The sequence below is a fragment of the Carassius carassius genome, chromosome 2 (genome assembly GCF_963082965.1).
Source record: "Carassius carassius chromosome 2, fCarCar2.1, whole genome shotgun sequence".
Lineage (NCBI taxonomy): Eukaryota > Metazoa > Chordata > Actinopteri > Cypriniformes > Cyprinidae > Carassius > Carassius carassius.
In genome coordinates this window covers 7,440,405-7,455,183 of record NC_081756.1, presented here as the reverse complement: position 1 = coordinate 7,455,183, position 14,779 = coordinate 7,440,405, and the positions used below count along the sequence as shown (strand labels likewise).

Below are 14,779 nucleotides of genomic sequence, written 5' to 3'. Positions count from 1 at the left end.
GGAAAAGCCAGCAAACAACACAGAGACAACACAACTATGGAGAGACGACTGTGCGTGCTGGTTTTGTCCCTGGCCATAATCTATTGTTTGTATACACCACAATATGCAAACAATACATTTCTATAATGAAGCGCGGATGCGGCTTGAAAACAACGTTCTGATGCACTGCAAACGGCGAGCGGGAATCGCTCGTAACTTCTAGCGGAGGCGTGCATTAATTCTTCTTAATTCTGACATGCTCACGGCCATCAGACCAAATTTCTATGAGGCTCCGCACCGCCTCACTATTCCAAGTTTGTCCACGAGCTGCCATGCTAAAGTGCAAACAGTCAACAAACACTTCCTCATCCTATAATGCACAGTGCAGCTGACTATGGCAGCTGGTTTAGTCCAAAAATTATCAGTACTTTTTGCAATTGGGTCTGTTCGAGGTCAGATCACGTTCTCACCACAAACGAACTGCTCCAGAGTTCGTTTGAAAGCGTACCGAGACCACCTCTTCAAGCAGGTCTCGGTACGCTTGTTTGGTCCGCATTTGGTGCGCACCCGAGTGCGATTGCTGCTTTCACACCTGCCCAAACGAACCGCACCAAATGGGGAAACGAACTCTGGTACGATTCAACCGAACTAAATGAGGCAGGTGTGAAAGCACCCTTATAGTCCAGTGCAACTTATATTTGTTTTTTTCCCTCGTCATCACATATTTTTGTACTGATGCGACTTATACTTAGCTGCGACTTATAGTCCAAAAAATACGGTATAGTTGTCTATGCACATTAAGATGTGGGAGGGTATTTATTGAATAAAAATCACATTTAAGTGCTAGACATATCAAAAATACATGAATTTAGACATATTTTGAAACATTAAGTGAACATAAATGCTTAATGAAAACATAAATAGTTTTCTGCTGTGACCATGAGTATAACAAGTGACTTTGTTATTTGAGAGCTGACATGGTGCTGTAATATTAAGTTCCCAGAAATATCATGCAACAAAAAATATAAATAAGTTAAGGTAAACGACAGATTCAACACATCGTAATACATCTTGTTAGAACATGTTAGAGAGTTGCCATGTGGTTACTAGGGTGTTCTAGTTGTTAGAATGCTGTCATGTGGTTGCTAGGATGTTCCACTTGTTAGAATGTTGCCATGCAGTTATTAGGATGCTCCAGTTGTTACAATATTGCCTTGCGGTTGCTAGGGTATTCTAGTTTTTGGAATGCTGCCATGAAGTCACTAGGACTTTCTAGTTGTTAGAATGTTGTCATGCAGTTTCTAGGGTTTTCTAGCTTTTAGAATGCTACCATGAGGTTACTAGGATGGTCTAGTTGTTAGAACATTGCCATGCATTTGTTAGGATGATCTAGTTGTTAGAACATTGCCATGCAGTTGCTAGAATGTTCTAGTTATTAGAATGTTGCCATGAGGTTACTAGGATGTTCTAGTTGCTAGAACATTGCCATGCAGTTACTAGGGAGTTCTAGTTGTTAGAGTGTAGTTATGGGATTACTAGGATGTTCTAGTTTTTAGAATGTTGTAACGAGCTTACTAGATTGTTCTAGTTGTTAGAATGGTGCTCTGTGGTTGCTTGCTAGGGTGCTCTTGTTAGAATGTTGCCATGAGGTTACTATGATGTTCTAGTTGTTAGAATGTTGCCATGCGGTTGCTAAGGTGTTTTACTTGTTATAATGATGCCATGCAGTTACAAGGATGTTCTTGTTGTTACAATGTAGCCATGCTGTTGTGGAGCACCGGGACTTTTCCCAGTGGGCCGCTGGTCAATGTGGCTGGCCCACCCGGTACACAAATATATAATATGTATTTTTTTTTTTAAATGACGGAAATCATAATATTACATCCTTTTCTACGTAAATGGATGAGTGAGTTGGATTGCGCAACAAGTAGTGTGTTTTGTTTGCATGTAAGTGTTTTGCCCTTCCTCCCCGTTTAGTTTAGTCTACTCCATAGCGTATCTTGAAACATGCCCTCTTTCACGCCGTCTAATTTACAGAGAGAGAGACAGATTCATCTGGTACAGTGAATTTCTCTGAGCAACAGGCCACTGTATACGTTCACTTAAAACATAACCGACTGTGTTTACGAGAATACTTGCAGAGACAATTATTTTGAGATAATTTTGTGTGTAAATCGTCCTTTGAACGAGTGTGCGCAAGCTCCGAATGCGTAAGAATGGTTTAAAATGCTTGAATCGTCAAGATTTAGAAACAAGTGGAAATGATCAACTATGATCCGTTTCACCCGTACAAGCGAGTGAACACCGCGAATCAAGTTAGGAATTTTACATCACTATTCACGATAGCCCATCGGGCAGGGGGTGATGTATTTTGGAGCCTGACTGGAAAACACAATAGCCCCGGGACATCAGCCTAGCGATTTTATGAATGATTATTTTAAAAGATTGACTCAAAAGAATCATCTGTTCACAAATCGGATCATGAACTTGCATTACCGAGCCAAAGATTATTGAACATCTCAAATGAATAAAGACGTCAAGTTCATCTGTAAAGCACATAAAGCTATCGTTTGAGTTTATAATCTTTTATTCCATGCATGATGCGTATGGATCTGTTAACTGAATGCAAAGTGTGAGTGCTAAGAGAATGTTTGTGTCGTGATGATGAGCATGTACAGCTGCTGCACGCAGGTTTTTTTTTTGTTTGTTTCAAAGGAGGATCAGTTCCCCTATTGGTTAAAAAAAACTGTTTACTTAAATATTAAATTAATAAATGACAGCAAAACAGAGGCGGATGCATTATGATGTCGTGGGCTGCTGTGGGCCAGAAAGTCCAGGGCCACTTTTTGGTCCCAGTCCGCCCCTGCTGGTGTGTTCTACTTGTTATAATGTTGCCATGCAGTTACTAGGATGTTCTAGCTGTTACAATGTTGCCATGCAGTTGTTAGGGTATTTGTAGTTTTTAGAATGTTGCCATGAAGTTACAATAGGATTTTCCAGTTGTTAGAATGTTGCCATGCAGTTGCAAGGGTGTTCAAGTTTTTAGAATTCTGCCATGAGGTTACTAGGATGTGCTTGTTGTTAGAATGTTGCTAGGGTGTTCTGGTTGTTAGAATATTGCCATAAAGTTACTAGGGTGTTCTAGTTTTTACAATGTTGTCATGTGGTTACTAGGGTGTTCTAGACATTAGAATGTTAATATTTGGTAGGTAGGGTGTTCTTGACAGTTGAAATAGTGTTCAGCTTGGCTGCTTGATTGTTACTATATGGTTCCTATTGTGTCCCAGGGAGTTGCAAACATGTTGTCATGCAGTAGCTAATAGCTTTTTTTTTTTGCCATATATGTCAGAGATCCAGACATACCTGCAGTCTTCCAATCGCAACCAAGCAGTATTTGCTGGTTTGACCTGCTTCCGTGTCTTCATCCGGAATGGTCATGCCTGGAAATGTCACAAGAACAGCCATTTGTCCAAACAAACACTAACAGCCGACTGAAAACATGTAAAGATCCTGATGACTAACATGTTTATTTCTACATAATTTTCTAATGAAATGCTCTATTGCAACAGCACACAAGGACATGTTTGGAAATCTTTATGCAAGAACCTGTCTTCGATCGCACTAATTAGCATCTGTTTGATATTTTTGTCCACGTCTCCCTGACTCATCAGGAGTTTTTTTATGCATAATGTCTTATTTTAGTTCTCCAAAACCAGTAGCAAAATGGTTATTGTTCCTGGACGCTGTTGTGCCATGTTTATGTGGAGTAAATGGGACATGAAGTCATGGCAGATGGGAATCAAGGCGGCGATTCATGTCCTGGAGTTTGCTTAACCAGGAACATGAATCTCTTTAATTACTTTAATGATTTCTCGTTGACACACTTCCTACTTTGCCTTAACCTCATTACGGTTGATGGCTAAAAAGATTTGCAGGATAAAACGATCTTTGTGAATGACTCAAAGAAAAGAAAAAACAAACGATAGAGAGAACATAAGGGAAAAAATACTTTATACTTTCACACTTAATAAAAAAAAAAAGTTACAAGTATCTTTTTTTCCAACAGAATTGTTATTACACTTTTTTTCTACTAATTGATGCTATTTTCAACTTATTTTATCGTTAAAATATGTTTTATAATAAAAAAAATTGGCTTAACCACTTGTGTAAGTGAGAGGTGGGGCTATTGTCATGTCCATAGAGTGCGTCAGACAGACTTCAGAAGTAAAAAAAAAAAAAAAAAAAAATTCCCATACATTTTCTCCATAGATTTAATTTTGAATGATAACTTGTAAACAGAAGTTGTTAACTGGTGGTTTATGCTTTTATTGAAGCCATCGACCCAAATCATTTCAGCTTATTTTTTAAATATTCGTGTTCAGCAGCAGAATTCATTGTGAGTCACTACATTACCCATGATTCTCCAGTGATATCTTCACTGATCAAAGAACTGTGACAAGCAAAACGGGTGAAAAGAACACATTTCCCATTCTTTCAATTTACTTATTTTGCATTTACATAAAACATATTGATTCCCTATATATAATCTACATCTTTAACTTAATAGATTTATATTTTTCCATCGTTTCTATCAATGCCATTCACAATGCTTCACTGGATTGTAGTTCTTTCCCTTCCCTCATTAAAGCCTGTACAAAGTCTTATACCTTTTTGTCTGGTTTTCAAATACGTTTTTGCTTAGATTCAAAGTTTATAATGTGATTAACCTTGATTCAGAACAATTTAAAGATTTTCTATAAATGAATGAGGAAAATACTGGAAAAACTAGAACCAAGGCCACTGAAAAACTGCATTCTATTGCAGACAGTCTTCTCAAGGTTAAACTAATTCAAACCAGTACCTTTTGAGTCTTTGAGACCAGTTCATTTAAAGATTACTTCATAAGACTCTACACTTGTCACACTGTGTGTTTGCTTTGTATGCATGCAGCAAATATATACAGAAAAATATAAATGCAGAGAGATATATGGACAATGCATTGTCATTAGTTCATGGTCTGTTCCCACATTCCCACTGCAAACTGTCACCTTGATTAAATACAACTCAATTCATCAGCAGTGCATGGCAGTGCAGGGAACACTAGTTCGCAAAACGAATGACTCTCTGCTACAAATAAACAGGAACGGTATATATATCACTGCATAAATGACACATTCAAGAAAAAAAAAAACTTCTCTACAAACCAGCCTGCATACCATGGACAGATGCACCGATGGTTTGAATTAATTTACTGCTTTTAATTTGCACAAACTGACATTATAAAAGCAGACAGAATTCATTTGGTCGCATACCAAAGTAATAAAGAGCACATAAAGTCTTGTGTTTGTTTTGCAAACGCTAGAAAACTGATCAACAATGCATATCATGGCCATCTGGTGAGGCCAGAGCGCTTCCTAACCATTAATGCAGGGATCAGTGTGATGAAAACGATATGAGATGTCTTTGTTTAGATCACTACATTCCAATATGACACCATAATGGCTGACAGTCAAGTTTTGCAGGTTATTTTTATCCTTAATTTGTGCCACTATGCAACAATCAGGATGTCCAGCATGTGTAATTAATTTTTACGACACACACATTTGTTGGGAGATGCGCTTGGGGGATACCTGGAAAACCTCCAGCAAAGATACGAGGCTAAAAGTTCATATTTTTGAGTTCAGGGTTGCTCAATTCTCTATCCATTTCTTCTTCTTTTTATCACTGCACACATGCTGTTGTGCTAATGGGAATCGCAGGCTGGGGGGGATCTTGCATGCCGGTGTCATATGGGAGTCATCCAAAACTCCAGACAGTTCTGCCGACTGAAGGATTCTAATGGAATTTAACACAGAATTCCAGAGTTCTGATAGTTCAAGAAGTTCAAACACATGTTCCAAACAATGTGTTCAATTAGGCTTCGGATTGCGAGTTCAGGATTTACGGTAAGCAAAACACATTCATAACATTGCTACTCTTCATTTGTACTCAGATATGGAGCAAAAGATATTAATGATAATAATTTTAACAACTGGAACTTTGTTGTAACAATTACCGACACATAAATGTACTGGTTCCAAAAAAAGATTCACTGAATCATTTGCATCACTGATATTAAATGCAAACTTAAAGGAATAACTCACCCCAAAATGAAAACTCTCAACCTTTTAATTATCTTCAGGATGCTCCAAACCCATAAGACTTTGGTTAGTCTTAAAAACACAAACTACGATTTTTTTTAATTAAGTTTTAATGAATCCTGAGGTATTGAATCAACGAGCACATTGAATCAGCGATGATGGGTGTGCTTCATTGTTTACCATTATCTCTCCGCTAGGTAGTGTATGTGTATTTATAAATATGAATAATATTTCCATAAACATGAAATATAATATTAGCCTCAAATCATCTTTTAGTTACTCACTCCACAAACCTGGTACTCTTCTGAGTATGTGTTTGCGTCTCTCAGAATTGTTTGTATATTCGAATGCTTCTCTCTGATTCAGTGGCTTTGAGTGTGTTTGTGTAAGTACCCGCTGGCGGCCAGGCCTTGATGTAACCGGTACAGTGCACAACAGAGTACTGCGCCTCCCCCTCCTTAGATGGGCCAAGACCATTCCTGTGAACAAAAGAGACACAGAAAGAGAATGAAACAAACAAAACATGTCTGGTACTAGTGTATGCTACTTTAAAGTTGGCATTTGGGACATATGAGGATTTGGATCTGATTTGGAAAGCCGACTCGCACCTCAGCAAAAATGTTCCCTTCAGCATTTCACATCAAAACAAAACACAGAAGCACAACAACAACACGACTCCATCTGCACACATCAAGATGATTGCAGTTCTGCTTTCCTAAAGCTTGTATTTCAATACTATTTTTAATTCACTGCTGTTTAAAAAATTGGGGTTGGTAAGAGTTTATGTTTTTATGTTCTTGTGCTCGCCAAGGCTGCATTTATTTGATCAAAAATACATTAAATTATGAAATAATATTATTATTTAAAATATCAGTTTTGTATTGTAATTTATTTTAATATGTAATTTATTCCTGTGATCAAAGCTGTATTTTCAGCATCATTACTCCAGTCTTCAGTGTCACATGATCCTTCAGAAATCATTCTGATATGCTGATTTGCTGCTCAAGAAACATTTCTAACTATGATCAAATACTGAAAACCATTTGCCATTTAATATGTTTGTGTGTATTTTTTTCAGGATTCTTTGATAAAGTTCAAAGGAAGAACTTTTATTTGAAATACAAATCATTTGTTACATCATAAATGGCTTTACTATATATTTTTTGATCGTTTCAATGCATCATTTTGTATAAAAGTTAATTTTTACTGACCCCAAACATTTGAAAAAGTTTTAATTAATTTTAAAACTTTTAATTAAACTTAAGTTTAGTTTTAGTAAATTTTGTTAACACTTTAGTATAGGGACCAATTCTCACTTATATACTAGTTGTTTGTTAGCATGCATTTACTAGCATATTGGCTGTTTATTAGTTCTTATAAACCACATATTAATGCCTTAGTCTGCATAACAATATTTCAGATCCCTTAATCCTTCCCCATACCTAAACTTAACAACTACCTTACTAACTATTAATAAGCAGTAATTAGAATTAAGAGTTTAAAAGACGTAGTTAACAGTTAGCTAATAGTGATAGTTGGCTCATAAAATAAAGTGTGAACAAAATTTTAGTGTCAGTTTAGTTTTATTATTAATTTAATTTCTAGATATTTCATGCAAGTAATGCAATTTCTATGATAATAACACTAACATACAAAAATATTCACTAAAAATAATTGCTTAGGTGATATTAGAAAAGAGAAGGGAAACTAAATTTGCACATTATTGACTCTGAATCAGTTCCATCTATTAATACGAAGAACGTTGTGTGTCTTTCTCATAATATTCTTCATGCACAATCCAATCCCCCTGTCAAATCAGTCAAGATTAGATTGAACATTTTCCATTTACTTTGCATTCATTTATTTTATCTTTTTTGTTTATTTCAGTTTTCGGGTCCAACTTCTAGCTATGCCATTTGCATTCATTATTTCATTCTCGTGCAAGAAACACCAGGTCATTGGTTTGATTCCCAGGCAAAACACGTAATGATAAAAATAACGCGCGCTACAGCAATTACAATTGCGTGCACGCTCTGAGACGGGGAAAAACATAGTCTAAGTTGAGGGAGGAACATAGGAAAAACTTGGACGTTTTCCTTTAAATAGCAATGAAAATCTATATTTATTATTTGAGATTTATTATCCAACAATATCCCTCATCCACACTGGCCCCTCTGACCTTATTTTGTGAACTTTATGAACTGTTGTATAAATGCGTGACACACGTACACCATTTATCAACTAGACATGTTCTTTGTACACAGATATTCCTGGAAGAGGTGATTCCTGCATTCCAGAGCTGTCAAAACCCGCAAAACACACAGCTCTGCAAGACTGATGCAGACGAACAACACCTGCTGCGGAGAGGAGCCCAGTGGGTTAAACATCAGGGTCAAAGGGCAAATTACAGGAGAAATTAACAGGAACATTGGCGTTACATTCTTAGGAGCAAATTCTAAGAATTTACTTTAAGGAAACTAAATTCCTTGAAGAGTTCATGTAATGCCAAATGTTCTAACTGACACCGAAAAGTGCCGCAAGACAAATTGTGGTTCAGATAAGATAAGAGTTTATTTAATAAACTGTGTGCTGCTACTTTCATTGTTTCAAGACTAACCATTATTCCATATAAAAAAAAGAAAGAAAAGTGAAACATGCAGTCATTATTTAAAAAGTTGCTGGTGTAACTGATGTATTCAGGTTCATTCAGTCAGGTAAAATTATATTTTTTGACTTAAATCAAACTAGTTATTTTGTATGTTAACACATCAAACTAGATGTGGAGCTAGATTTTTAGGTTATTTTCTAGTACCATGGTACTTTTTTCTTAGTTTAGGTTTTAAATGGTTAGATTGCATATGTAAGCCAAAAAATGACGAATTAGCAATGTTATGTACTAATGCATAAGCTGTGCTTTGATTTAGAGGATGTTTGGTCAATAGTTTGGGGTTGAATAACTGCAGAATTGGTTGAAAATGTGAAATTAAAAAACTGCTTAGAAAAAAAAAAAAATCATACCTGTATCTCTTTCTCATGCTGGACAACCGATTCAGTGAGATATGATCCAGGGGAGCACTGCCACACCTACAGAAACATATAAAAACAGATAAAGCCTCATCATAAATGGATAAGAATACAAATACACTGTACATTTTTGTTAAACATTAAGGTTTGGAAACCTTAAATTAAATAGGTTATGATAGTAAAATGATGAAAAAATATTAAAAAAGAAAAGAATATTCGTATTAAACTAAATGTATTCAAGGGCTGTATTAACCAGATAATTATGTAACAAACAAACAAACAAATTAAAAAAAAATTACAAAAAAAGAGGAAATAATGATTTTTTTTTTTTGTTAAACGTTAAACTTTGGAAACCTCTACCTAATTATATTTATACCTAGTTATGGCATTGATGATCACTATATAAAATAAAAAAAACTGCATTATTTTTATAACAATAATAAAAATTTTAAAAGAGCAAAGATTCAGATTAAATAATATGTACTCAGAGGTTGTGTAAATCTTTTAAAGAAAAGAATGACAATTCACATTTTTTGTTAAACTTTAAACTTTGGGAACCTCAGATTAATTATTGGCACTTGTGGCACAAATGATCACATATTTTAATAAAAATGATATTTATTTTTCTGTTGATGATAAAAAACTCAAATAATAATTCCTTAAGTGTAGCATAATCAGCAAAGAAAATTCAGATTAAATATTATGTACTCAGAGTTTGTGTTAATGAATTAATCAATTAATAAAAGATGGATACTTCAGTCATTTTGACAGATAAAAACAAGAATAATATAAAAAAAAAACTCAAAGCTAAAAAAAAAGGTGATTTTTACAAGTCAGTTCAAAGTGATAACTAATAATTATTTATAGCACGAGCACTGATGTATTCTAGTTACCATATCATGACTATACATAGCCATTATCATTTCAAGACAACATGAGTGACCTGAAATCTCTAAACCATGTTGAGGAGTAAAAAAAAGTTCACATCGGTTCCAACTTGAGCTGTTTATCTCTCAAAAACAATTCCATTCAACCTGGCAACACAGTCTATCATCCCTCGGGTCTTTGTCAAATAGGTTGTCCAGTGTTCGTGAACGCAAGTTACGCAAATAAACAGCACGTACATTTTTGGATGACAAGCATCCCTCAGAGTTGAGTCAAGATATCTAATAGCATTAAAGCATTGTGTAAGAACAATGATCATGTTTTCAAAGAGTTCTGTTTATCTCAAGCATTTTTACACACACTCAACAGATGCGCTCATTTGCTGGCATGCGGTTTCAATCTGTCAAAGAGCCACAAATAGAAAACGTTAAACATGAGCACATTCTTGATGTCCCTAACTCTCATATTTATGTGCTGAAGGAAGCACTAAAACACATGTGGCTTAATCAAACATTATGTTGGAATTTGCTCGTCATGGTTTGTGACTTAAACTAGTACGGACATTTGAAACAAATTCGGGAAATGCATGTTTGCATCTGTTGCTAGCCTAAAAAGAGACTGTTTCAAAACAACAATGAAAACACCTTCTAAACATACCGCAGGAAGGACAGGAATGTTCAGCAACAACAGCAATCAAGTTACTGTTTGCCTCATTGCTGAACATATCCAATTATTAATGCATTTCGTCTTCAAAGTTTATGAAACAGTAAAATTATATTGTTATGCTCAAAATAAAAGATGGAAAAAAAACTAAATTGTCGACAAATATTTTCCTGGCGAGTACCGATTTTCCGGACTATAAGTCACACTTTTTTTCATAGTTTGGCTGGTCCTGCGACATATAGTCAGGTGCGACTTATTTATCAAAATTAATTTTACATGAACCAAGAGAAAACATTACCGTCTACAGCCGCGAGAGGGCGCTCTATGCTGCTCCTGTAGTCTACACTGAAAACATTGAGCGCCCTCTCACAGCTGTAGACGGTAATGTTTTTACTTGGTTCTTGGTTCTAAATAAATGTCACTTATAGTCCAGTGCGACTTATATATGTCTTTTTCCTCGTCATGACGTATTTTTTGACTGATGCGACTTATACTTAGGTGCGACTTATAGTCAGAAAAATACGGTAGTCTTTTTATGTCATATGACCTAATGTAAGAATCTGCAATAACGTGTTTTGACCAGTTTGCTGGTAGAGCAAGATTGTAATTCAGCTCTCCAGATGCAAATCAAGAAAAGACGTCGCAGCGCTTCAGAGCAAAGGCAGCCAAACCTGAGGCTTCTGAGCGGCGTTTGGATGATTATGTAAATATATACTGTGCGCTTTCCTCTCAATAACAAAATAAACACATCAAAAACTGACAGCGGTGAGAAGGCAACAGTTTAAAACGCATCTGATTACAGAGATGTGGATGTTTGCACGAGCTCTGTAATTCAGTACTCCAGTAAAGTCCAGTCACGTCACGTTTATTTATTTAGTACTTTATGCAATAGACAGCCTTGAATCAAGTATCTGTACAGTATTATTAAACATGAAAAACTAGAGTTAGTGTCGCTTTCAGTTAGAACTACGACTTGATTTTCTGTTATAAAGCAACTCTCCAGTGTAGAGCTAGCAAATTATAAAATCCTTTTATTAGTATTAGTATCTAGCTCAGGAATGTTTTGATTATCATAAGCCTATAAGGTATTTTAAGAGAGATTATGTTGTGAATATTAGTCTATCCAAAAAATAAAACGTCTTTTCACTTAACCTTTATTTTGTTTCTTATTCAGATGACTTACAAAAATATATTTTAGGTAATTAAATAATTAAATGGTGAATACGAGAGTTTATCTGCCATCTAATTTTGTGTGCCAAATATATTTATTTGTATAAATTAATTGTATAACTGTAATTACATAATATGACTTTCAAAAAAATGTATTACCTTTATTTGTTAGAATTCGTATAACTCAATATTGTATTTAATTGCAAAAGCTGAATAAATCAACAAATGTCTACTGATTAATCAGCAAAATAATCGATTAGTTGATTAATCGTTCTAAAAATCGTTAGATTCATTGATTATCAAAATAATCGTTTGTTGCAGCCCTATTTAGAAGACAAAATTGATGAGTTTTTACAGCTTTTCGTGTATTTCACTGTTATACACTCGGGGGCGCTATTACACATATCTTCCGAACGAGTACAAAACCTCCCGAACAAAAACATACGTAAACAGGACGGAAAAACTAGCGATCTCTTATGTAAACAGATGCATGTGATAAATAATGTGACCATCTGCAAATACTGAATTTAGTTTTTGACAAAAATGTAATATTTCTCACCTTTTTCTCAAAATTATACACTTATCTTTGATCTTTATTTTGGTGTATTGCATATTCAAATTTGAGTGAAAATCGTCAAAATCGCTGGTGGTGGATGGCAACTTTAAAAAAAATGCTGGCAGGGAAAGAGGTGTGATATATAAATGTGAATTTATTTAGAAGCAGTGACATACATTTTCCACAATAATAACCTTTTCAAACAAACAGTAAAATCAATTTGTTGAGAATGGCATCCTAATATCTATAAAATGGACATGATGACGGTTCATGGTTCATTTCTTTTATTGTACAACCCCAAACTTATTTGTCTTCTTGTTATTTTACTGAAGAGCTTCTCTAATCTCGGGGAATTGAACACAAGGTTTACAAAACGCTTGCTCTTGAAAGATGAGCTCAGTGCAGAGTTTACTTTAACCAGCTCCTCCACTGAATCACAGCCTGTGTGTATGATAAATAATAGATGTTTATATTTTCTATTGAGCGTTCAATGGGCGTATCATTTCTGACACACGCTGTACGCGGTAGACCAATCACAACAGACTGGGCCATACGACCATTTAGAGCAGAGTAGGCTCATGGAAAGAAGTGATTTTGAGAAACTGAAACTTTGAACTGCTTTGTTTGAGAATCACTGAAAAATTAGATGATATTAAATGCATATTTTGAGAAAACTAAAGCTTTTTTGACCTTGCATACATGTAAACCTACTGTAGGAGACACCAAAATAATATCAGGAACCTTAAAATGGCATAAAAAGGGTCACTTGAACCACCATCATGATTAGGATCATGAGATCTGTGAGCTCATGGAGAGCATAAACTGTACCTCATTCTGCAGATGAAGGAACGTCTGGAGCCCATACACATTCTCATAGAGGACTGCTGTCCTTCCTTCTTCACCGTCCCCGTCTTCAGGTCCAGAATACGTCCTGGACATAAACACACACAGACAAGAAAGAGGAAAGAGGTTAAATTAGGAATTGGAATTTTAAATTAATTTGTGGTAGAGTACCTATAACAAAACTCCTTCTATGATATTTAAAATGTTTTAATTGCAAATGATAGAGATAACACAAATGTTTGTAATAAGTAAGATTTTTTTTATGTTTTGAAAGAAGTCTCTTCTGCTCTCCAAGGCTGCATTTATTTGATCAAAATACATTTCCAGCGAGTATAATACTGTATAATATTTATTTTATATTTAAAATAATTGTTTTCTATTTTAATGTTTTAAAATGTAATTTATTCCTGAGTTTTTAGCAATCATTATATTTAATCAATAAATGATAATTATTATAAAAAATAAAATAATATATATATAAATTATCTATCTAAAAAAAAAAGAAAAAAAAGATAAAAAATACACATTTTTATATAAATGAAAACATAAATGTGTAAAATATTTGTAATGAAAAAAAAAAAAACACTACAATTCCTGATAATAAGAAATACACTTCCGGTGTACTGATATTAATTGAGGACACCAGGGTGATGATAAAAACATTTTTTGTTTCACACGCATTTACTTTCAACCAGTAAGGTGAATCATCATCTGCTGGGATGCAAGTATCGACTATACCAATAAGAATCAAAATAATGCCACAACCATTGGGTGCACCTGCTATTACTTCATATCACTTTAACATCACAACTTCATTTGAAATTACTAGATTTATGGGAGTGATTAAGCATGGCTAATTTATTTTTTTCTTTGCCAGACACATGGAACAAATGTGTGTTATCCGAATTGTGTTTTTACTGGTTTAGTTGATTATACTCGTACACATCCCTAATTTGAATCATGACCATGATGGCCTTAAGTTACAAAATACAATTCTGAGATGCCGCAGTACCAGTAGAAGTGCCGTTCAATCCTAATAAATCCCATAACAAGCACCAACGTGCCCACAAACACCTTCAGATGCATAGTAAATATTATAACCATCTCGATCACAGCTACAGCATCTGCTTGATTACAAAGCACAGACAACTGGCTAAAATAACCAAATCAACCATTTTAACATAGTTTTTTCCCATCTGTCTCAGCTAGAATAAGGGAGGAACACGATCAGAAGCAGCCAAAAAAATGTTACTGACTTAAAACACCCACAACAATAGTCAAAGAGTGAGTTATACTGCTTGGAAGGCTGATACCTAAAAAATGATCCAAAAGCTCAGGATTATTGAAGCCTGAAGTTATTTCCATAAACAAATTAGCTGACATGCCTTTCAGCGGAGAAGCAGCGGTCTCTGAACTGATCCGGTGACAGCTGCTAAAGCCCCCAGGAGCAGATCTAATTGTTGAGAAATCTTTCCACTCTGAAGGACAGACGCCAAGAACGTTGGAAGCATTTAAAAGC

The 14,779-nt window shown here is 35.1% G+C and overlaps 1 protein-coding gene across 4 annotated transcripts in view; it reads right to left on the bottom strand.

Moving 5' to 3' along the window:
- LOC132101351 (aryl hydrocarbon receptor nuclear translocator 2) overlaps window positions 1-14,779 on the bottom strand; it is a 73,749-nt gene that overhangs the window by 34,727 nt on the left and 24,243 nt on the right. For all 4 annotated transcript variants that reach the window (XM_059506247.1, XM_059506256.1, XM_059506262.1 and 1 more), the window contains 4 exons: window positions 13,246-13,348; window positions 9,138-9,203; window positions 6,513-6,598; window positions 3,343-3,419 (listed from right to left, as the gene is read on the bottom strand). In XM_059506247.1, coding sequence (XP_059362230.1) covers window positions 3,343-3,419; window positions 6,513-6,598; window positions 9,138-9,203; window positions 13,246-13,348 — 332 coding nt within the window. The remainder of the gene's footprint in view (window positions 1-3,342; window positions 3,420-6,512; window positions 6,599-9,137; window positions 9,204-13,245; window positions 13,349-14,779) is intronic.